A 21973-nucleotide genomic window follows, 5' to 3' on the forward strand; every position below is an offset into this window, starting at 1 on the left:
CTAGACCTCCGTCTGAGTGTGTGTACTTATGAAAGAGGCTGAGAAACGCGGCCACCCTGCCAGGGCTGCCTCAACAGTTTCTCGAAGATGGCCCTCTTGCCTGGGTGGGGAAGAATGGTGGGAAGCCGGTGGTCCAATGAGCTCTTCCACAATAACATGTATGTTCTTCAGAAGAAAAAGAGGAACTTTGAAGACAATGAGGCTTGACAGCAAGCTGGGAAGAAAATATAAGAAGATGTATGCCGACAATGAACTCAAGCTGCGAGATGCAATCCTATGGATACGGTAGAAATCTTATGTAAGTGCTGTAGTCATCCATAGCCAAGAACAGAGACGATTTCTACAGTGCTCGAGAGTGGGCTCGCTGCTCAACGAAGAAAAGTCGATTTTTTCCCCTTGCTCTACTGCAGGGCTGGCTGCTGAAGAAGGATGAGTCACTTGGCTCCACATTGCGATGCACGCAGCTGCGGCCAACGCGCTTTGCCGGCAGACTCTGAAACAGCTGCGCGGTGCATGCATGAATGCTAGGAACAGTCATAGGGAGGGGGTGGTGATAGCGATCATGAGCTTTTCGAGTGGGTTGAGGTGACGATGGTTGTTGAAAGGAGATCAATGGCATGGAGGCATGGAATTGGCACGTGCTTTTTCTTGGGCACCATGACTTCCACTTGACGACCCTTGTCGAGCTGAGAATGATGATGATGCCTGTACTATAGGAGTATGCAGTATGGAAAGGTTCGGATAAGCAAAGGGCTTGAGGGGATTGCACCATCTCGGGAGTCAACACCATGCACAACATGCAACATGCACGACAACCTCGTTTGTCAACGGCCGTTTTGAAGATCTGCCATGCTCGAGCGAAACATGATGGGCCTGTGTGGTTATTGTACAATGTTATAGGTAATTGTTGTGGGGCCGCCACAGCCGTCGACAAAGGTGTCCGTGTGTTGCCCCGCGCTTTCGTTTCTTCTGAGGCGCAGTCAGCATCCAGGATGCAGGTCTCGGGGTCGCCTTTGCTGCATGAGATGATGGTAAGTAGGTAGTCGACTTTGAAACATGGCCATGTGAGATGCTTTTGATGACAGCGCTACCATGGGATGATGACTGGCCGCCGCTGGGGGTGGGGGGAGACTCGGGAGAGGGTCACGGGCACTTGCATACCTATGGAGTCACTATCTGACGATTATACCTCTAGTTTGCTTTGCCTTGCTTCACTCGAGAAGACGATATGCCAATCGCCCTGTCGAGGCCAGAGAGAAAGACGGAGATGAGACGAAGCTGCGTGTGCACCCCCCCCGTCCATGCCGTTGCTCCCCCACGCAGCGTGGGTAGCGACCGTTTTCTCGTTTCTCGTTTCTTCCGGATGATCAGTGTCTTCGGTGGGCGCGAAATCCCCATACCTAGTCGAGGGCAATACGATCAGGTATGGCTAAGGGTATATACTGTATCAGTAGGAGCCGGCATTTTAAAAAGACCGAATGCTACAGTGCCTACGGTAGGTAGTAGGCAAGTACACACAGTTGACAGTGCACCATGGCCGTCTTGGGAAGCGAGTGAAGGTCGTCGGCAGCTCCGGGAGAGATCTGCGTCTGTTCCCGGCTCGCACGTCCGTCACCACCCGCCTTGCACAGCCACAATGTACAAACACACTAACTGCACTGCCGTCATGTGGCTTCGGCGAATCGGCTCCGAAGCGAAAGTGGCGCATGCATCGCGCATGAAGTGAAGCATACACGACCACGACCACGACCACCATGTTTTCCAGCTGTGAGCTGCCCTGTCCCTCTGCCTGATGTCGTCATACAGCCTGAACAGCCTGAACAGCTGCCAACTGCTCTGCGCATCCAACACGCACATGTCCTCGTCCTTGTCGAGCGCTCTCTTCTTTGGTCTTGCTTCAGCACGCGCCCAAGCTACTCGACCATGGAACGCAACGGCAAGAGTATGTACAGTGGCTAGGTAGAGTACTCTACACAGTACTCTATGCCCTTCCCGCCCCCGTCTGGACCGTCCGTCCCAGGCCAGGGCCAGGGTACTGTGTTAGTATTGTGCGTACTCCTAGTAGTAGTACTCTCGGACATGATGAAAGTCTGCCATCATGTGAGCGCGGGGCCTCTGCTACAGTAACTACTCTACTAGAGTAGACGCTTTTCCGATCCGGCTGGCCAACCCTGCTCCCATCCCTGCCCCACCAGCTGATTGGGCTGGCAGTCGTCAGCCCATTTCTAGTTCCCAACCAACGTCGACCTGTAGAATGTCCAAGACCCAAACCCTCTAGGAGTACTCTACACCCACATCCCATCTTTTGCCAGAGACACCACCCCTACTTCTCCAGACAAGTGCAAAAACCCTCTCCCCCTCCGTTTACCCGCAATCCTCCCCAAAAGGGAAGCAAAGCCGCTCGCCGTGGGCCTCTCGATTGGGCATGGTCTGCTCATGGCTTCTGGAATCCGCCCCATGTTGCAAAAAACCAGATGCAAGAGCCCAACCAATGCCGACTCGTCTGCAAGGCTCGCCTGCATGTATGTAGTATGTACTATGTAGTATCCAGCCATGCAGGTAATGCAGGCATAGTAACCGTTCTTGGGGGCAACTACGGCTCGCTGTGAGTTTCTGCACGCCCTCGAGCCAGTTTCTTCATCCGCACATGCATCAAGGTCAACAACCAGGAGCTCAGCTGCCATGGTCTTGCTATGCTACTATCGCATAGAGTAGCACCCAGAAACACCTGCGGCTGTCTTCTGTCCCTTGCTGTCCCTTCTCTGCTGCCATGTCCACCCAAGAGGCTGATCAGGCGCCTCTCTAGAGTTCATCTCCGTGGCTGCATGGCCGGATTGGCCTCTGCACACACAACAATGGTAGTCCTGAGGGGAAACGCGAGGGAAACGCAATCTTCGAGCGTCGTAGCCGTGGCCGTGGCCGTGGCCGTGGCCGACAGTCAGGGCTTCAGCTAGAGTAAGAGCCGACTGGAGCTGCAGCAGTAGACTCTGGCCCATATGCACGTTAAACAAGCTCAATGCGCAGTGCAGCCAAACGGGGCGCAGTGTGCATCCCATCCTATCCTTGCCGACCGTGGGCCACGGCGGGCTTACCATGATCGACGGCTGTAAGCTCTTAAGAGAGATCCCACCCCTCCTTCTCCCACTAGCCCGTCCCCTACCCTCACCTCCCACCTTCGCCATCCCCCCCTCCTCATTCGCCCGTCTCCCTTCTTGTCTCTTCCTCTGACCGGGCGACCTCGCACGAACAGAAAAAAAAAACAAAAACTATACAGCCGCCGGAGACCATTTCTTTAACTTCTGTTTTGTGTTCCTTTGTTTCTTTCCTCCTGGAATCCGTCCCATCTACCTAATACCTATCGCATCGTCTCGCTTACGCACCGACCACCAACCACCCGTCATGCCCATCTCATTACTACCCGCTTCGGCCGCTGCCTTTGCGCCACGATCAAACGTCAACGTCGTCCTGGCATCAAAACCTGAGCCATGGTTAACACAGACTCTCAAGAGGGTGAACCGGGTGAAGCGTCCATTGAACAGCGTACAGCAACACACGCGCTGTCTGACAGAAACACTCTCGGGACCAAACGCTATGTGGTCATTGTGTTCGATCATGGTACCAAAGGCCCCGGATTCCGAACTGCGCAAAGACTCGAATCCTTTGGTCGAGGCCCTGTTCAACTACCAGCTCATCCACATTGAGGCCTACGTGGTACATGTCGACATGGTTTCACAACATGAGGTTGCATTCAAGCTTACACCAGAGACCATTGAAGCGCTTATCGAGTACCACAAGGACATCTACTCGGTCGACGTGTCTGCCAGCACATGGGAATGGGCCGAGAAGGAGCAACAGCTGAAGAAACTTCAGGAGGGATTCGTTCAGGCCGTCAACCGCTACGTATTCCGAACTGGGGTGCGGGCCCTGGAGGGACTCGAGGAGGATGGCGCCGGGGAGCTGCTCGAGGGAAGAGGAGAGGACGTCAAGAATGCCATCATGGGCTTGTTCCTCCCGCTCCTACCTCCTCCACCCAGGATCGTCGACGTCGTACGATCGGCCCCTCTGCTTCCGAGCTCGCCCGGATCTGCCAACTGGTGGGCGCCAACACAGCACATGCCACAGTCGCACTCTGCATCCATGGACTCATGGAGAGTGGTCCCATCGACACCCAGTCCCACCATTACGACTTGCAGTGAGACCGGACCGTCCTTCTGGAGCACTATGGGTACCATGGGCTTCGAGGCCATCCAGCTACCATCCCCGACGCCATCCTTTAGCCAACCATACAATTGCACGAGCCCGTACACATCAAGTTCGTACTACAGCCCACCCCCAGCATCTGCACCGATACCTGCTTTGCCTCTGCCAAGTGTTTTGGCCCAGCAGTGCGGGTCGAGCGCCGCCATGCACCACAGCTATGGCGGCTTCGGATGGGAGACGGGATTCGCACCACAGTACGCCGCTTTCACCTAAGTGGACGAGGTTTGTGTCTTTTTGTGCCTCGTCCCTCTGTCGATGGCTGGGAAGCGTGGACTTGGCCCGTCCCGTTGTGCTCTCCCTTACTGCGCAGGTTGCTACCCCCAATCTTGCGACGTTCTGACACGAAACGAAAGCGATATGAACGACATGATGTGCAACCCAACCACATCATACCAACCGGCATGGGACGGCGTTTCTCGATCTTAGCGACTGCCAGCGATTTTTTCCTTGTTCTCCTCTCTCTTCTCTCGTACATTTTCTCCTTGATACCTGCTTTGATCTTGTCATTTGTTTTTTTTAGCGAGCGTTTTCCTTTGTCAGACTTCCGCATCACAACGGCCGGGCCAGGTCTTTTCTTATGGGTACAGCATCTCTGGGAGGCATGCATGTCTGGCATTTCAGGGAAAGACAGGAAAGAACAGCCTCACGGCTCATGAGGCAGGCATCCTCGGTTGGTTTTTTGTTTAATGTCGTGCTGGACGTATAGGTGCGCATCTCTTCACTGAGCATGGCATGCCAACTCATGATTTGATGACGATTTCACGTTCATACGGCCTACTCAGACTGGCATTGAGTGTCAGCAGGATATGCTGAGAGGCCACGACAAAAGTTATACACGCATCTGTGATGCCGCTGTAATAGCTCCATCGCTCTCTTGTGCAAAAGGAGGACCAGGTTGAAGAAGGGATAGGCAGTGCTCGGGGTCGAGACATGAGCACGCCAGCGTCTCTGGCTCTCAGAATGTGGTCCTCTGCGTGCGGAGCAAACACTTCTGATGCACCCCGAAGCCAGGCTTCATCTACTTGGACGTGGGATCTATCTGGAGCACAAGAGAGGTTTAGGGTCATCTCCCTATACTCGCCGGTTGAGCCGGTGCAGTTGAATCCCGATGCTGGCCAGAAGCAAGCTTTTGTTAGCAGTCCAAAGCCTAATAAAAAACACAACTTGACTCGACTACACTATTCCTCCTGAATGGTGCTATGATGGTGATGGTGTACATGTACATGTAGAGCGATGGATGGGTTCTTGTAGGCTTGGTGGGGGGTTCACGGTGCGGCTGGTGACGCATGGACTTGGTAATTCTGGTTGACCAAGGCGCTGGAATGGTCTGGGGCAGTAACTTGTCCAGAATCTAGATGCTATCATGGGCGAAAGTATTGCATCCACGGATGACCCCACCTTGGACTCGGCAGTGTCGTCAGTCTTTGTGTGTTTTCGCTGATGATTGTTTCGCCAACCAGGCCGCCCTGGAGGTCGAAACATGACGCCTTTTTTTCCGTTTGGCAGTTGGCTTTCTACGCATTGCGACAAAGCTTTACCCATCCATCTTTCCTATCGTCACCTGTCTGTCACCTCCAACGACGATTGACTTCACACGGCCACAGATTGCCCATTGCACCTCGAGCCCCTTTGTCCACCTCGCAGCGATGCTATATGCCCCTCCTTCCCTGGCATAGTAGTAGGTAGTGTGTTGCGTAGTTGGGTACGTCCCAGTACGTACTGTAGATGAGCTCTGGACGGACATGGAGCGCCACGGTTCCTCTGCACCGGCCAGGATGCCGCCTGCCGACCCGCCTGTGGACTCGCCTGAGCCTGTGAGTTTCGTCGTTCCCTCGTTCGTTCCCGCACACGGCTCCACCACGCCCTTGTGCCTTTTGCTGCGCTGCAACTGCTAGGTACATACCTACCGCGGTCCCACGCTCCGAACATGTTCGCAAAGCATCATGACACTGACGCAGCGCCCCGTGGACATACTGTAGGACGCAAACGCAAATGCAGACGCAGACGCAGACGCAGCAGAGATAGACGCTGGACAGCCGCCATCCTTCATCTCGGCCCTGCGAGAACTCGCGAGCCCTGTCAACCAGGACGTCCTTAACCTGGCCGCGACGCTGGGCCGCCGTTCCGCCGACGGCAACCACGACAGTAGCGACGACGATAGCGACGACGACAACGACAACGACTACAACAACGACAACGACAACGACTACAACAACGACAACGACAGCGACATCGGCCTCGCCATCACCATCACCCAGGGCCCCGCCACCCGCCCGCAAGTATTGCACAACGCCCAACAGCAGGAATACGACGACCTGCGCCGTGTGCAAGAGCACGACCAACTGTGGCTGCATCGCGTCATGAGCCGCCTCAGCCGCCTGAGCGACAACACCACCACCACGGCTGCCTATGGTGACCGTGTGCCCAACCAGAACAGCCTGTACGACTGGTCGCCTGCCAACGAGGCCGCCCGTGACGACGCCGACAACGACGACGTCGAAGACGACCCCAACAACAGCAACAACAACAACAGCAACAGCAACAACGACCTGCTGGAGCACATCCTCGCCGAGCTGCGCCGCGAACAGCCCAACACGCCATCCGAAATCCTGCGCGTACTGGGACAATCACAGCTGGACTCGGACAGGGCACGCATCCTCTCCTTAGCGAACCGGCTGCAGAATCCGACCCCGGGCGCAGGCAGCGCGGGCGGTGCGGGCGAGTCGCTGCGGTCGACGGCCATACTGCAGTCGGTGCGCAGACACCCACGCTTCTCTGCGCGGACGAGGGAGTACTTGCAGCGCCATCAGACCGACCGACACCAGGCGGCGGCGGCGGCCAGTCGAAACAGCCAGCAGGGCGACGAGGCGGCGCGTTCCCCAACTATGCAGCGACTGTCTGAAGGCCGGTTCTCGCTCGACCGCGAGAGGCGGGACATGCTATCGAGAGCAGATTCGTATAGAAGAGGCTACCTCGACCGGACGTCCACGCATGCCACGCCCCCCGCGCCCACGGTATCCTCCGTGCTCGAGCACACGGTCAAGTACCTCTCGCGCATACGCCACTCCAACTCGATTGACGACAGCCTCAACTGTGCACTCGATGCGGGCTTCCTGAGCAAGGACTACTTCAGCCCCGACACCGACTTCATCACAGATACTTCCGTAATCCCCCAGCCTGCAGAGACATCATGGCTCACCCCTGGCGCCGTGCTCTCCGGCTGTCAACACGCCTGGCGTACCAGCGTCGCCACAATTGTGACCAGCCCCCCCGCTGCCGGCACCTCCAACGCCCTGCACCGCTTCCGCATCGTCGACGGCTCAGGCAGCGCAACCCCTACCACTCTCCCCGCACTCCCTCCACCGTCCCGCCCCTGGATCTCCAACCCCTACGCCACCACCCGCAGTCCCTCGCAACGACTCGCTGAGTCCCAACAGCCGTCCAAACATCAAGACCCCTGGCCGGTCAAAGTCACCATCCACGCCGTAGACTGGGAGAAAATGTCCCTCTCTGCCACCATGAAAGCGTATAACGTACCTTCGCCACCCCACACCCACCAGTCCATCCTCGGCACCTCTTCCTTGGTCTCACAGACACCTTCGAATCCATCCAGCATGCGCACCTCAAGCGTAACCACCTTCCTTGAAGGCGAAATTCTCGACTTCAACACCCACACTCTCCTTACCGAGTCCTTCAAATCCACACCTGCTAATGATGCAACCTACTGGCGCAAACTGCCCCCCTTTGCCAGCATGAGCGACGAAGAGATGGTGCGCGCACTGACGAGTCGGCGCTGGTTTGAAGAAGTCTTGGGTCGAGAGTGGATCCTCATGCGGTGGAAGGAACGATGTTTCGTCAAGAGTCTGAATAAGTGTTCTGCGAATCCCGACTTCCAAGCGCCTCAAAGCACAACGACATCGACGTCGTTGGGCGGCAGAGCCTGGCCCTTGTCCCAATACACGCATCCGCCTCCCTCTACATCCTCTTCATCATCAACATCGACATCAACACCACAGCCCCGCATGCCCGCCTCGCCCTACCGCATAGTCCGCAACTCCCAAACGGGCCGCGCCGAAGTCGAGATCTCGCAGTCGCTTCTAGCCAATGACCTATCAGAGGAAATGAGTGGTGCTCGTAGCAACAATGATGCAGAACACGCTACGTTTGATGATAGCGGTTGTGGCCTTACAATTAGTGGCTTTTATTATGTCTGTCTCAGGCGCAGTGATGGCGCATTGGAGGGGCTGTATTATGATCCGCAGACTAGTCTTTATCAATGTTTGAGGTTGGAGAGTCTGAAGGGTGGGGTTAGGGGTGCTTGGGCATTTAGATGATGGCGTGGCTGGGAGTGGAGGATGCATGGGGATTGCAGCGGAGGAGGAGGATGAAGATGAGGTGCTGGTGCTGGTGATATCAAACTCTGCATGTATTGGCGTTATAAAGGAAGATTCCGGATTCTGGGTTTGCCCGTTCTGAGGCTTGTCTTTCTTCCTTTCTTTTCCCGCTTTCCTAGACTGTGTGGGACTGGGGAGAAGAGTCACTTGGCCTTGTATGTCTCGTGTCGTTGTTGTGGGAATACGTGTATATCTCTGCATCCGCTTTGTACCATATCAAATCTTGTGTTGCCTATCCTGTGCATGAGTGCACATTCTCTACATGCTGAAAATGGGAGGACTGTACAACTAACTAGATGACTTGGCGGATGCTTACAGTCCAGAGTTTCTACATGTTGTGTTCTTCGCCTACCGTACCCGTGATATTTTCATATATCCCATACTTCCTCAACCTCACCTCACCGCCTTCTCTCCACCATATATTCACACCCGCATACACCAACCTAATCGCGCAATCTTCCCACCCCAGCCAACCCCTTCCTTCCGCACCCACCATCCTCCACGTACCCCGATGACGTCTTGTGGCGTCTCTCGCTTTCCACGGCCCCCCTCCCCGCCCCATCACTATCCACCACTATCCGACATTCCAACGCCCGCCCTTTTTTTCTACATCTTCCCATCCTGCTATAATCACCATATAGGCAGCAAAAGTGTACCAGTATCAGTAATCACAAACGCCACACACGCTGTACACGCTGCAAGCAAGCAGACAAGCAAGCAAGTCGCAAGTCGCCGTGGTGCTGGGCGCTGAGGGAATGCATGTGGACCAATCGTGTGGTGCGGAGGGGTAAGCGTTGGCCGCTTTGGGATGCGCGGGTGTGACTGGGCTGGATGCTGGGAGGTGGGAGTGTGGCTGGAGTAGGTGGGTGGGATGGTTGTTGAGGAGGTGTTTTTTGTCCGGGGGCGAAGGAGTCATGCTTCTAACAGTAGCTACCGGCATTGGGGGGCGCGTGTGGAATACCGAATGGTATGTGGTTGGGTGGATTGGCTGGTTGGCTTGTTGTTTGTGTGATGGGGTGGGGTTGGGGAGGTAAGGGGAGGGGGTATAAAGGGTGGAGGTTGTGTGCGTGTGTGGTTGATGTCGATTGTGTATGTTTGGGTTGATAAGATTGAGTAAGAGAAAGAGAAAGAGGAGGACTAAGAACTAAGAGATTTATCGAGGAGTGTGTTAAAAAAAAAGAGAAGGGTATAGACATCAAATCAACCACATCAAAAATGACCACACCATCCTACCCCAAAACACCAGCCAACAAACTGGGCAGACTGGCAAACAGAGGTACATGTAACCACGAGTACACCACCATCCCATCCCTTTCCTCCCCACCCCCCATCCACCCACCCTCCCCTGCTAATCCAAACCCCAACAGGATCCTACGACTACACCACCATCCACACCCTCCTCAACACCTGCCCCATCCTCCACGTCTCCTTCACCGACCCCGATGCAGACCACCCCTTCCCCGTCGTGTTGCCCATGCTAGGCTGTACCGGCAACTTTGAAAACCAAGAGGCGGATCCCGCGCTCGAGCCGCAGGATTTGTATCTCCATGGCTATGTTTCTGGACGCATGTTTCGGAGGGGGAGGGAGGCGGGTGGGGATGCTGAGGGTGAGGAGGGAGAACGGGGGTTGCCGATGACGGTTGCGGCGTCGTAAGTTTAATTTTTTTTCTTTTTTTTTATCCTGGATGTTGTGCTTGAAGGGGGGTGTTTGGTTTGTTGGGGATGGGAATCATATGGACTCTCAACTTTGGTTCTCTCCTTTGATTTCACACTCTGCCCCTTCCTCTCTCTCTCTCTCTCTCTCTCTCATATCCAACCCACAAACAAACCCACCAACTTACCCAACCCAGTTTCCTAGACGGCCTAGTCCTCTCCCTAACCCCCTTCCACAACTCCTGCAACTACCGCTCCGCCATCGCCCACGGCTACGCCCACCCCGTAACCTCCCCCACCGAATCCCTCTACGCCCTCCGCCTAATCACAGACTCCCTCCTCCCCTCCCGCTGGTCCTCATCCCGCACCCCGCCCACACCCGCAGAACTATCCAGCACCGGCCTCCTCCGCATCCGCATCGTGTCTGCGAGCGCAAAGGTGCGTGTCGGCGGGCCCAAGGAGGATCGCAAGGATCTTAAGAATGAGGAGTTGGTGGCAAGTACGTGGACTGGTGTGGTTCCGTTTTGGGGGACGTGGGGGGATCCGGTGACGGCGGAGGGGAGTGGGAGGGGGGTGGAGGGGTATGTTGAGGAGTGGAGGGTTGAGGAGACGGAGAAGGCACGAGAGTATGCAGTTGAGGCTGTGGGGATGAAAGGGAAGTAGGGAGGGAGGACGGATAGGATGAGGTTCATCGGGAAGAGTGGAGATTTCGTAGTTTGTGTCGGCTGTCGGAGATAGAGGGGTAGGGTTTCCGCTGTTATATTTGAATTCTGCAATCCCGTTAAAGAAGTCATATCGATCGATCATACAGCATTTCTGTCTTCTTGTCGTTCGTCGAGTTTGCACATGATCAAAGTTAGTGAGATGCTGAAGCCGCTCAAGTCGTCCCCGCACTGGAGATGCCAATCACAAGAAACAGACACTGGCATGTCGTTTGATCAACGCACTGGACCTACTCGAATTTCAGCGCCTCCCTGTTCATTCAAACTCCTATGAGGGTCTAGACTGGCCTCCCAGCCAACTTGATATACACATCCCCCATCCATTCCCCCAATTCATTCAGTCTCTCCCTCATGATTCAAGACTATGACTCTAGTTGATCTCTTTGTGAGGAAACCACTTGCTCGGCTTCAAATTCTTCTCCTCGAGCGTCGCATCCACAATACCCAACCGCCTAATCTCGCCTGCACTTGGCGCATCGTCGCGCTTTATGTTGGCTTCGGCCTTGCGGTAGGCAGCTTGAAGAGCCAGGGTACGTGCAGCCTGTCATCTCATGTCAGTGATTTTCTTTGTGCTTCTCTCATACACCCATACTACACATCTGATGGGTAGCCAGGCTCGGCGGACGGGGTAATGGAAGGAAATTGGCCGACGACGTACCTCCTTCTTATGATGCAAACACTCGTAGTAATCCTCGAGGATGGGGGAGCACTTGGCCTTTCCAGACTCGTCTTCGGAATTGGTGTTTGTGACATAGCAAGCGAGGACTTCCTGCCAAAAGGGGAAGCAGCGGGAGGGACCTGTTGTTTGTGTGGCATATCAGCACATGTTCCTCTGATTGAGATATGTCCCTATCATATTGTGTCCCAGGCATTACAAGTACGTCTCGGATTGGAAGTAGTGCGGAATGAACGGAGATGCTTGGAGGCGGAAGTTGGCGGCACGTAGCTGGCAATCGAAGCCAACTTCTCGAGGGTTCCTGCGCGGATTTGGGCCTTCGCTTCGGTCGGGAGCTTGCGCATCAAGTCCACAAGTCATGAGCGTAACCATGCTATCATCTCGTCCTCTTCGAGTGCATATCCATCCCTCTCAGCCCCGACCCTCCCTGACATAGGCCCGTGTAATTCCACACCTAAACACTCATCCTTCCTCTAATATTTTTTCTCGCATTCGTCGACAGTCGCTCGCAATCGCATCCGAAGTTGTTCATGGTATCGAATCGTCGTACACGTATCGCTCGGTCCGGTAAATCGTCCGCTGCCGTCCCACCAAACGCCCAATTCCTCCCCAGACAGTCCTATAAAAGAGGCAATATACATACCGCCAGAAAGTCCGTATCCTGAAGCCATTGTTTCGCGGTGTGGGTGAAACTGTGGGGTAAAGCTTGTATCGCAATGTCTTATGGCGCGCTGTGAGGTTCGAGAGCTGGGCTTCCGGTATTATGTAAGCATTCGGAGGGCTGGGTTGTGATTGGCCGGCTGGCAGCCTTACTGAGAAGCTCACGGTGCAACTCACGTGTATGTATAGGGCGGATGTCAGGCTCGAATTCTTTTTTTGGGCAGATTTGCAGAGAAATTGCCGAAATTCTCAAATACATATTTGTTCCATCCCTATAACTCTCTAGATTTGGTCTTGGCCTCTTCATCATTACCCCAGATCCATGTTGGAGATCGACTTACCGGTACCCATTCTAAATTTCCCCCCTCTTCATCTGAAGAATTGGCATCGTTAACTTTGATTTCCAGAATTCTGGCGCCAAATTTATCTCCATTGTGTAGCACCTTTGTTTGAGATACCGTACAATCTAGAGGACCAACATATCTGACATTCTTCAGGGTCAACTGCGATTTCAAAAGCCAGAGGACGAGAAGCGAACATGGAAGGTAAGCACTAATATATCTAAGATAATGCGAAAAGAAAATTTTATGTGAGGAAGCAAAGTGCGGATAAGTTGAGGTTTGTATGGCAGTATTCTTGCTACTAAGCGACGAGAGACATGGACATGGACACCGGGTATCTGTGCAAATGAGTATAGTATAGTATGAAGTGTAATGGAGATCTGTAGACGAAACATGAAGGGGGAATTTCGGTTGAAAAGAAGCACCCGACATAACATTAATGCAATGATCGAGTGTGTCTTTATAATGCAGACTTTCCCACGATTGGGGAGCTAGAAAGATATGTTCTATGGTCAAACACGTATGATGTAGATTGTGCTGCAGTCTGTAAGCAGTTTTTGGAAGAAAAGGATAACTAACCCGAAGTCCGCGATCTATTAAAAAAAAGATATAACCATATACCGGTAACTAGCGGTCTTCAAGCCTATGTCTTATCCCTTTAATTCATCACTCACAAATCGACTCATAGTAGCCACTCTGCCAGCTAACACATCGATACTGACATCTCCCAATATCTCTGTCGTACTTATGTCCGAGCCCACAGCCTTTGCAAGCCAATTCTTCATCTCTACTGCCACCAAGGAATCAACGCCATACTTGTGGACTGCGTTCTTGATATCGATATCATCTTTGCTTACAACAAGCAGACTAGACAGCTGGTCCTGAATCGCTTCAGTAATGATAGCCACCGCTTCATCCAATGTTGTCGCATCGGGGAGAAGGGCTGAAGGAAGTTTCTTCGACTCTTTGAGATCTTTTTGTGCAGCCTCGTCGAAGCGCGATGGCAGAGTGTCAAGGTATGAGTACAAAGGTCGTGTGGATCCAAGAGGCGCTACAATATTCATCGCACGGAGGTCCGCTGGCAAGGTCAAGGAGGTGATGATCTGTGGTCCAATGTGCGCTGCGTCCATGCGTTCGGGGTCGCAACATAGTGTCATCAGGTTGTATATATCATCCAGGGTGACTTCTTCCAGCATACCACGCACACGTAACAGGGCTTGCACTGCCGCATTCTGCTCAACATAGCCAGCGCCAACAACCATACTGAATGCGAGAGCCACAGCGCGCTGTCCATGTTTGACACGGTGTGCCGCGAGCTCGTCTTGGTACGTATTGCCTGCCGTGTAGTTGGACTGTCCAAATGACCCCATGATGCCCGTCGATGAAGACATCATAACGAAGAAATCGAGATCATCGGGTAGAAGATTGTGTAAGTTCCAACTCCCGGCTACCTTGGGTGCTAATACCTCATTCCACTTGTCCGCAGTCATATTCGCAAAGGACGAGTCTTGAAGCACCATTGCTGCTTGCACACACCCCTTAACCGGAGGCATGTCTTTCAACTCTTCCAACGTTCTTTCAAGTTGAGCTCGGTTTGCTATATCGCAGACCGGCACTTTTACAATTGCGCCTTCAGCTCTGAGATTGTGCACAAATAACTCCCGATGCGAAGATGTTCCCTCCACGACTGATCGCGAGGGTAAGATGAGGTTCTTCGCGCCATTCTGTACCATCCATCTTGTCACGTTCTCTCCAATCCCACCAAAGGCGCCGGCGATCAAGTACGTTGACCGGGGATCAAAGAGCGACTTCGTAGAAGGAGCAAGCTCCATCTGGATTATTTCCTCGCTTGCCATTTCAATGACGACTCTGGAACGGTTTTCTGGATCTTGTAGTGCTCGAAACGCAGCTTCTACTCCACCTTGATGGAAGACTTGTACTGCTGATGAATGTGACAATCTACCACTATCGATGATGTCCCCTACATCGCGCAAGATGCCAGCGAAGACGCTATGTCGCATGAGCTCTTGAAAGTCGACACTAATAGATATGCAATTGTTCTTTGCTGTTTGCTTATGCTGTGGATTTGAAGCATTGACTGTAGATGTAAATGCATCGCTTCGTATGACCTCGACAAAGCGTCCAAATGGGGCAATGGTGTCCCATAAGTCGTTTGTAGACTCTGCTGCAGTATTGGGATTGAAGATTACGTCGACTCCACGCTCGTTCGCCAGTTTGCGTATGCTCTGCGCCGAGCCTGCTGAGCGTGTTAACAGTAGATGTGAACTGGGAATTCGATATGCGCCATGCATGTAAGCCATCTCTTCAGATGATTCAACAGTGACAATCACACTGCAACCATAGAGCTGCGCAATCTGTACCGCCGCTTGCCCAAGACGTCCAACCCCACGATGGACTAAAACAACATCGTCTTTCCTGATCCTAGCACAATTTACCAACCCATGATACGCAGTGCAATACGTTGCAGGGTATGTCGCAGCCTCAACCCAGTCCATATCGAGTGGCATACGTCGCAGCTGGAACGCCTTGGTACGAACAACCTGCGCAACACCGTCTCTGGCCACGCCAAACACACAATCGCCAATTCGTAAACCATGGTCATTCGGCTCTGAGACTTGCTCCACGACTCCGGCAATGTCAGTTCCAAACACATCGTCGTGAACCTGGCCCAGTGCGACAAGTAAATCGCGAACACCCAACCCCACCGCTTTAACCTGTATCAGAACTTCGTCTGACGCAAGAGCCGTTTCTCCTTTTTCGTTACCATTGCCGTCGTCATTTCCATCCTTCGTACTTTCTTCAAAATACAATGTATCCAAGTACCCCGCGGTTCTTATACTCAAATGTGGGCGCTTCAGCTCTTTCCACGGTTTAGTGGCACTGCGCGTATCACGCTGCTGTATAAAAGCTACATGCGTTGCCATGTCCCTGTCGTCAACGACCCGTGGTATATGCAGAACCCCATCGACTTCCACATACTCGTCCTCGTATACTGCGCGCGGGTGTAAAAAGGTTCTGGCGACTTTCATGATGGTATGACTCGCTGATGCTGCCATTGCTGCATGGTCACTAATATCAATGTCGATGTCGAGACTCAGACTTACAAGTCTGTTGTCTTCGGTTTCGGTGGCAAGAGTGCGGACGAGGCCTGGGACGAGACTTTCAGTTGGACTACGTGCTGGCTTGCGCGTGTTTGTGCTGATCCAAATGAGTGTAGAGGTCATTGAGATGAGTTGCTTTAAGCTTTCAAGAGTGTCGTCTTCCATATGTTCGAGCGGTTGAATGCGAGCGTCGAGGCTTGGGAGGAAGATACATGTTCTATCTTTGAGATTATATTTGTTGACATTGCTCCATGGCACCGCAATGATGATCGTTTCGTCGTCTTGCGATGATGATCTGTTGCATATCTCCTCCAAGATATCCATCTGGGCTCGGGAAGAATCTTCATAAATGACATGAATTGTAGGGTGCGAGTCTGATGGAAAGCTCACAGCTGTGGAGATCACTACTTGAGGCAATGCATCCTCGTCTTCATGCGCATGAGTCTGGACGCTGAAATCAATACCCGAGAAACTGGACTCTACGAGTATCTGGTCAAGGTAGTTGTTTCCGATGGATGAGCATCCAACTTGGCCAATCTCAGTATAAACTCCTGTCAGGCCTAAGATAAATCTCTCCGGTAGAGATTTTCGAGGTTGGTTCAAGAGAACTATTCGGCCTTGAGGACGGAGCAGCCTGCGATATCGAGCAAGCCGATCCCGAAAAGTGGCAGTTGTGAACAGATCCTGAGAAAGTTCCGTTAGCAAATGTAAGGTTGGAGGTAAGGAATGAGTACGTACACATGGAGTAATCACCAAATCGAAAGACCCGTCTTCGAAACCCTGGCCAGCAAAATCTTCACAAGGATCCAATACTTTGAATGCCATCTTGGAACGAAGATTAAACCGCTCATTGGCCTTCTCGAAAAGAACAGACGTTGTATCCGTATACACATATTCAGCGAATCGATCCTTGAGAGCAGTCAAGACATGCGATGTTGTAGAACCTGTACCAGCGCTAATTTCCAATACGTGCATGTTTGGGTACTTGTGTGCGAGGAGATCGAGGTGATTGGTAGCATACGAGAGGACATGCTTTTCAGCACAGTTTTCAGGATGAAACTGAGATAGGGCGTCGTCTTCGAGTAAGAGATCAAGAGCGTTGGTCTCGCAGGCTAAAATCGAATTCAGGTTTTTAGAAATCCAAGAGAGTAGGCGACCTTCGGTGTCTGAAGTCTCGAGTTGTTCGCAGAGACTATATATGGATTCATGTGGTAGGATGACATGATCGACTGCCTGCGATCTCATCCAATCGATGTACTCGAGTAGATACTCAGGTAAACGACCAAGGTCATCTGGAAGTTTGCTTAAAGCGTCACGCATGATTAGGCGACATAGAGCTTCTTTCTTGAGAGCCATTTCTAACTCCTTTTCTGGGGTAGGTCTCAGAGAAGGCTTCAAGTCAATGATATTTCGAGGTAAGAGGTCGACATCAGGCTTTGCCTCAATTTTGTACAAAATCTTGGCCCCGGACCCATCTGCATCAGTAGTGGAAGCACCTCGGCCGATAGTGGTTGTCTCCATGTCTCCACTGAAAGACAGTTCCTCTTCGTCAACCAACGCTGCTGTAATGCCGAACATCTTATTTCGGAAGCCTCGACCTGTTACCCTCGCATGAACGGACACTTTCGAATTTGGGCAAACATTAGCCAAGTTTTCGGATATCCAGAGACTGCGAAATCCCGTCGGTAGTGTTGTGGCCGATGCATTCTTTGCGTAAATGGAGTATGCCGGAAAGGACATTTGCAGTATTGCATCCAGTGCCGCAGGATGGATTAGATGCGGGTCCATGGGACTATCTGGATCGTGCAGCTTCCAGTGGTGTATATTCACGTTGCCAATGGCCTCAGTTCCTCGTAGTTCTCTTACCTCTTCCATGGCTTGGAAGCGAGGTCCGTAGACTAGTCCTGCTTTTTCAAAGGCGCTGTAAATGTCGGAACTGTTAACATCTACCTGGCAGCGCCTTAAAGCTGTCTTATGTGACTTCATCCTATCATATTCTTCCTCCAAAACACCGTGCTCATTTGTGTACTCGACAGCTATGGCCCCCGAGCAACATAGGGTCCAACCAGCGCTCTCATACATGAAGATAGAGAAAATATTCCAAGACGTTTCATGCTGAGCACTCGTCCAGGGAGTCTTCGATACTTGCGAAGGTCGAAGTGTGAGCTGGACTTCCGTCCCATTTGACTCTGGGGTGATCGTAATAGCATTCGAGAACGTTACGTCTTTCATCTTGTATCCCCGTAACGATGTTCGAGAAGTATGGAGTTGTCGCATGGCTTCAATAGCCATGACCAACATTCCTGCAGCAGGGAGTAAGACCGATCCATTGATCTGATGATCTAAGAGATAAGAAGACTGATCGAGAATGATACGGTTGGTCCAGCGTGCCTCGTGAGGGTTCCAATCGTCGGATCTTGTTCCCAGAAGCTCGTGATTGAGATACTCTCTAAAGCGATATTGCTTACTGGTTCTTCCTTCAAGCCAATACTTCGTCTTATCACTGAACGGGTAGGATGGAAGGTTTGTAAGCATTTTAGCGTCGGAAACCACACCTAGGTTAACTTGACTGATGTCAACTGGGAGGCCCAAGGCATGCAGTCTTCCCACACACTCCATTGCCGTAAAGTCTGCAGAACAACCCCGTTGTAATACTGAGCAATAGTCTGTCCGTATGTCCCTGCCATTCACATTTAAAATATCTCTAATCGGTGATTTAAGAGTGAAATGTGGTCCAATCTCAAGTATGAAGTCACTGGAAGCCTTCATCATCGCGGGTGAAAACTTAACAGGGGCTGTGAGGTTCTCGATCCAATAAGACGGCTTTCTTAAGATAGAAGCATCTTCGAGGGCTTTGCCCGTGACTGTGGAAATGAACGTCGAGCCAACACCGTGCTGCTGGCCTGGAGTAATACTTCTCAGTAGTTTGTCATACACAATCGCAACCGGCCTCATGTGATGAGAATGATAAGCTACGTCTACTCTCAGGACCTTGTATGTGATGTTTCGCTCCACAAGCCTAGATATTAGTTGATCCACGGCAGCGTGCGACCCCGAAATAGTGAGGTTTGATGGACTGTTGTAGCATGCAATACTGACGCGATCCGCAGGATATGTCCTATTGTGGAGTTTAAGTAAGGGAGATATGGCTTCGAGGGTAGCTGGCACGGCTACCATGGCTCCTGTTGATTGTAGGATATCACGAATGATGACTACAGCCAATCCTCTCATGTAGGCGATCATCCAAGCAGACTCTTTCGAAATAGCACCGTTGGCGTATGCAGCCGCAATTTCACCGGAAGAATGTCCGAGGACAGTCGAAGGCCTGACGTTCCATGATCTTAGAAGCTCGACCATTGCGATTTGCAAAGCTGTGCAAATGGGTTGGCTCAGGTCTGGAGAATCTATGAAAGTATCGTCCCTTGAAATGTGATACAGTTGCTCTGCACCATGTTAGGCTTTGGAGTATATCCACTCACTAAGTAGTTGACTTACCCATCATGGACCATTCACTTCCAAGAGAGCTGAAGACGCGATCGGCTTCTATCATAGATTCATAGAAGATGCTGTACTTCATCAGCTCACGGCCCATCCCGTACCATTGAGCACCCTGTCCGGTGAACACAAAACATAAATCGATCCTCTGCTTGGATCTAATCGGCGTCGACCATACGTTGTCAAAGAAAGTCTCCGATCCGGTAACGCAGAAAGACCTCCATGGAAACGATGTTCTATTATGCGACAAGGTATGTGCAAGATCTGACACGTCCACTCTTGAATCACTATGTGATTGTTGGCTACGTAACCACTCCGAATGGGTTTTGATCGATCGGTGCACTGCGCTCTCGTCAAACGCAGAAAGTACGAGGAGTTTGTAGGTGGATTTTGCAAACTTAGCCAATTGTGTATTGCAAATTCGATCTTCAGTCATGGAGTCATGTCTCGACATCCGGTTGGTTCTCCCGTTTAGTAACAGGTCTTGGCCGAGTGTTGACTTGAGCCTTGTCGTATTATGGCGGCCCTTCAATCCTTTCGCTTCGAAGAATGAAAGAGCGTCGTCAATAACAACGTGTGCATTTGTGCCACCGTAGCCGAAAGCGTTCACCGACGCACGTCTAACTCCCATGGTCGGCCAATCAATTGAGGTTAAAGGAAAATGCAGATTCCGACACGTAGATGAGATGATCGGATTCACCCTTTCTGGGTACACATTTGGTGGTATAATGCCTTTTTCCAGAGCGAGTATGGCCTTGATCACACCCGCAACGCCGCTTGCACCCTCTGAGTGACCGAGATTGGACTTGAGTGCGCCGACATACATGGGGTCTGCTTTGGTCCTCACCGCGAACACATTACTGATAGTAGTAGCTTCGCAAGGGTCGCCGACAGGCGTTCCTGTACCGTGAGCTTCGAAGAATCGCGTCTCATCAAGAGAGAGCCCTCCACGATGGTAGGTTTCCCGGATGAGCTTCTCTTGCGCCTTCTGACTTGGTGATGTGATGCTTGGTGTCCGGCCGTCTGAATTGCATCCAGTTGCTCGAATGACGGCGCGGATGGTATCTCCATCCTGTACCGCCTGAGAAAATCGCTTTAGTACCAGAACGCCAAATCCCTCGCTCTTTGCATAGCCATTGGCGCGCTCGTCGAAGCTATGACACACACCATCTGGAGACATCATATTCAGTTGACTCAGCAACGAGCATGAATCTGGAAGCAAGCAAAGGTTGCTTCCGCATGCCAACGCCTGTACTTCTTAGCAAATGACGATAACGCCTGTGAAGTCGAACATACCATATTAACCGAGCCTGCATTCAGCTCTTGACATGCCAGATGCAAAGCGACAAGACTGCCAGAGCAAGCCGTGTCGATCGTCATACTTGGTCCTTTGAGATCGTAGAACCAGCTCACTCGATTTGCCAACATAGCCAAACCACTGGAACCAATGATCTGATAAGTACCTGGCATGGCATCGCGCTGTGAAATCTGACTGTACTCCTGGAGTAGACAACCAACATGCACAGATGTCTTCGAACCCATTGCAGCCTCCATTGGAATTCCCGCTGATTTTCCGTCAGTCAACTGCCAAAATAAATTCAGGGAAAGCTTGCTGCATACCGTTCTCCAGTGCATGGTAGCTCGTCTCGAGTAGGAATCTCTGTTGAGGGTCCATACACTCAGCTTCAGCTGGTGTTATCGAAAAGAAAGGTGCGTCAAATCGCCCCGGATCATCTGTGAGAAAATGGCCTCCTCGATTCTTTACCTATATCGGTCTCAGTGGTGTCATGGAGCGTTGGAGGAGTCAACCTACAGTACTTGGTCGGCTACCATGCGATCTGTAAAAGCCATCTATGTTCCACCGGTTCATTGGAACCTCAGTCACCGTGGTCCGGCGTTCTACAAGAAGCTTCCACAGACTATCGGCAGATGTCACATCTTGAGGAAGTTTGTGTGCGAATCCGATGACCGCAATAGGTCCGAACTTGTCGTCTTGTGCAACTGTGGTAGTCACTTCTCTATTTTCATTTCCTAGACCCGTATAGTGACTGTTAGACATTGTTTGATTCAGATAATCGCGGAATGATTCGTTGAAGCTGATGGAGCAATGTGTCGCTGGAACAGATTAACTGCTCTATAGCTTTCAGAAATTTTGTAGGCGTAGATATATTGAGGTATTTAAGAAGCGAAGGCGACCAAACGCTCCAAGCTAACTCAAGTGGCGGTGTTGCGCAGTTGCCTGGTCTAGCGCGGCAAACGGCCTTAGATTGACTGACCTAGGTGAAAGATATGGTCGTAAAAGAGCAACCAATGAGTGCGTGATCAAGATGTGTTCCTATTGCAAGGGATACTACAACATGGAAGTCTTACTTGCATATACGACGTTCAAGATTCTCTCCATCCAAAATAGGCCAAGCAAGGCATTGGAAAGCTAGATGCATGGCGCGGAATGACATGCTTAGGGCAGGTAATCGGCGAAGTGGTGGCCTTGATGCATACAGATACACCGAGAGGTAACATCTCGATGTATAGAGTCAAGTATAGTATTCTGCAAGTGAGATCTCGGGTAATCTGTACCTAAGCCTGGCGCCTGGACGTGGATACTCCCGCGCGTCGCTCGCATAAGCGAACAAATAGAGGCGCAGAATAA

At 51.9% G+C, this 21973-nt stretch overlaps 6 protein-coding genes across 6 annotated transcripts; 3 read left to right on the forward strand and 3 right to left on the reverse strand.

Annotated features, from left to right (window-relative positions):
* Positions 1–3399: 3399 nt before the first annotated feature.
* Positions 3400–4473, forward strand: IAQ61_011510 (uncharacterized protein; the record flags this gene model as incomplete). Its single annotated transcript, XM_003844026.1, has 1 exon — positions 3400–4473. The coding sequence occupies one exon, from the start codon at positions 3400–3402 to the stop codon at positions 4471–4473; it is 1074 nt and encodes a 357-aa protein (XP_003844074.1).
* A 1529-nt stretch (positions 4474–6002) lies between these two features.
* Positions 6003–9669, forward strand: IAQ61_011511 (uncharacterized protein; the record flags this gene model as incomplete). The annotated part of the gene is made up of 2 exons (XM_066099234.1): positions 6003–6074; positions 6240–9669. The coding sequence occupies 2 exons, from the start codon at positions 6003–6005 to the stop codon at positions 8592–8594; spliced, it is 2427 nt and encodes an 808-aa protein (XP_065950753.1). The 3' UTR covers positions 8595–9669.
* A 50-nt stretch (positions 9670–9719) lies between these two features.
* On the forward strand, positions 9720–10970 carry IAQ61_011512 (uncharacterized protein; the record flags this gene model as incomplete). The annotated part of the gene is made up of 3 exons (XM_066099235.1): positions 9720–9930; positions 10022–10304; positions 10505–10970. Exons 1-3 carry the CDS (start codon positions 9870–9872, stop codon positions 10968–10970), a joined length of 810 nt encoding a protein of 269 aa, XP_065950754.1. The 5' UTR covers positions 9720–9869.
* Positions 10971–11399: 429 nt separating this feature from the next.
* Positions 11400–12376, reverse strand: IAQ61_011513 (uncharacterized protein; the record flags this gene model as incomplete). The annotated part of the gene is made up of 3 exons (XM_003844030.1): positions 11400–11570; positions 11688–11827; positions 12349–12376. The coding sequence occupies 3 exons, from the start codon at positions 12374–12376 to the stop codon at positions 11400–11402; spliced, it is 339 nt and encodes a 112-aa protein (XP_003844078.1).
* Positions 12377–12637: 261 nt separating this feature from the next.
* Positions 12638–12917, reverse strand: IAQ61_011514 (uncharacterized protein; the record flags this gene model as incomplete). Its single annotated transcript, XM_066099236.1, has 2 exons — positions 12638–12792; positions 12845–12917. Coding segments are annotated over 2 exons (228 nt in total), but the record flags the coding sequence as incomplete, so codon positions are not given.
* Positions 12918–13356: 439 nt separating this feature from the next.
* On the reverse strand, positions 13357–21733 carry IAQ61_011515 (uncharacterized protein; the record flags this gene model as incomplete). The annotated part of the gene is made up of 6 exons (XM_003844032.2): positions 21137–21733; positions 20944–21088; positions 20620–20888; positions 19324–20572; positions 16567–19271; positions 13357–16512 (listed from the first exon to the last, which is right to left on the reverse strand). Exons 1-6 carry the CDS (start codon positions 21380–21382, stop codon positions 13357–13359), a joined length of 7770 nt encoding a protein of 2589 aa, XP_003844080.2. The 5' UTR covers positions 21383–21733.
* Between the last annotated feature and the right edge of the window lie 240 nt (positions 21734–21973).

The sequence above is a fragment of the Plenodomus lingam genome, assembly GCF_022343315.1.
Source record: "Plenodomus lingam strain CAN1 chromosome Unknown scaffold_20, whole genome shotgun sequence".
NCBI classification, from domain to species: Eukaryota; Fungi; Ascomycota; class Dothideomycetes; order Pleosporales; family Leptosphaeriaceae; genus Plenodomus; species Plenodomus lingam.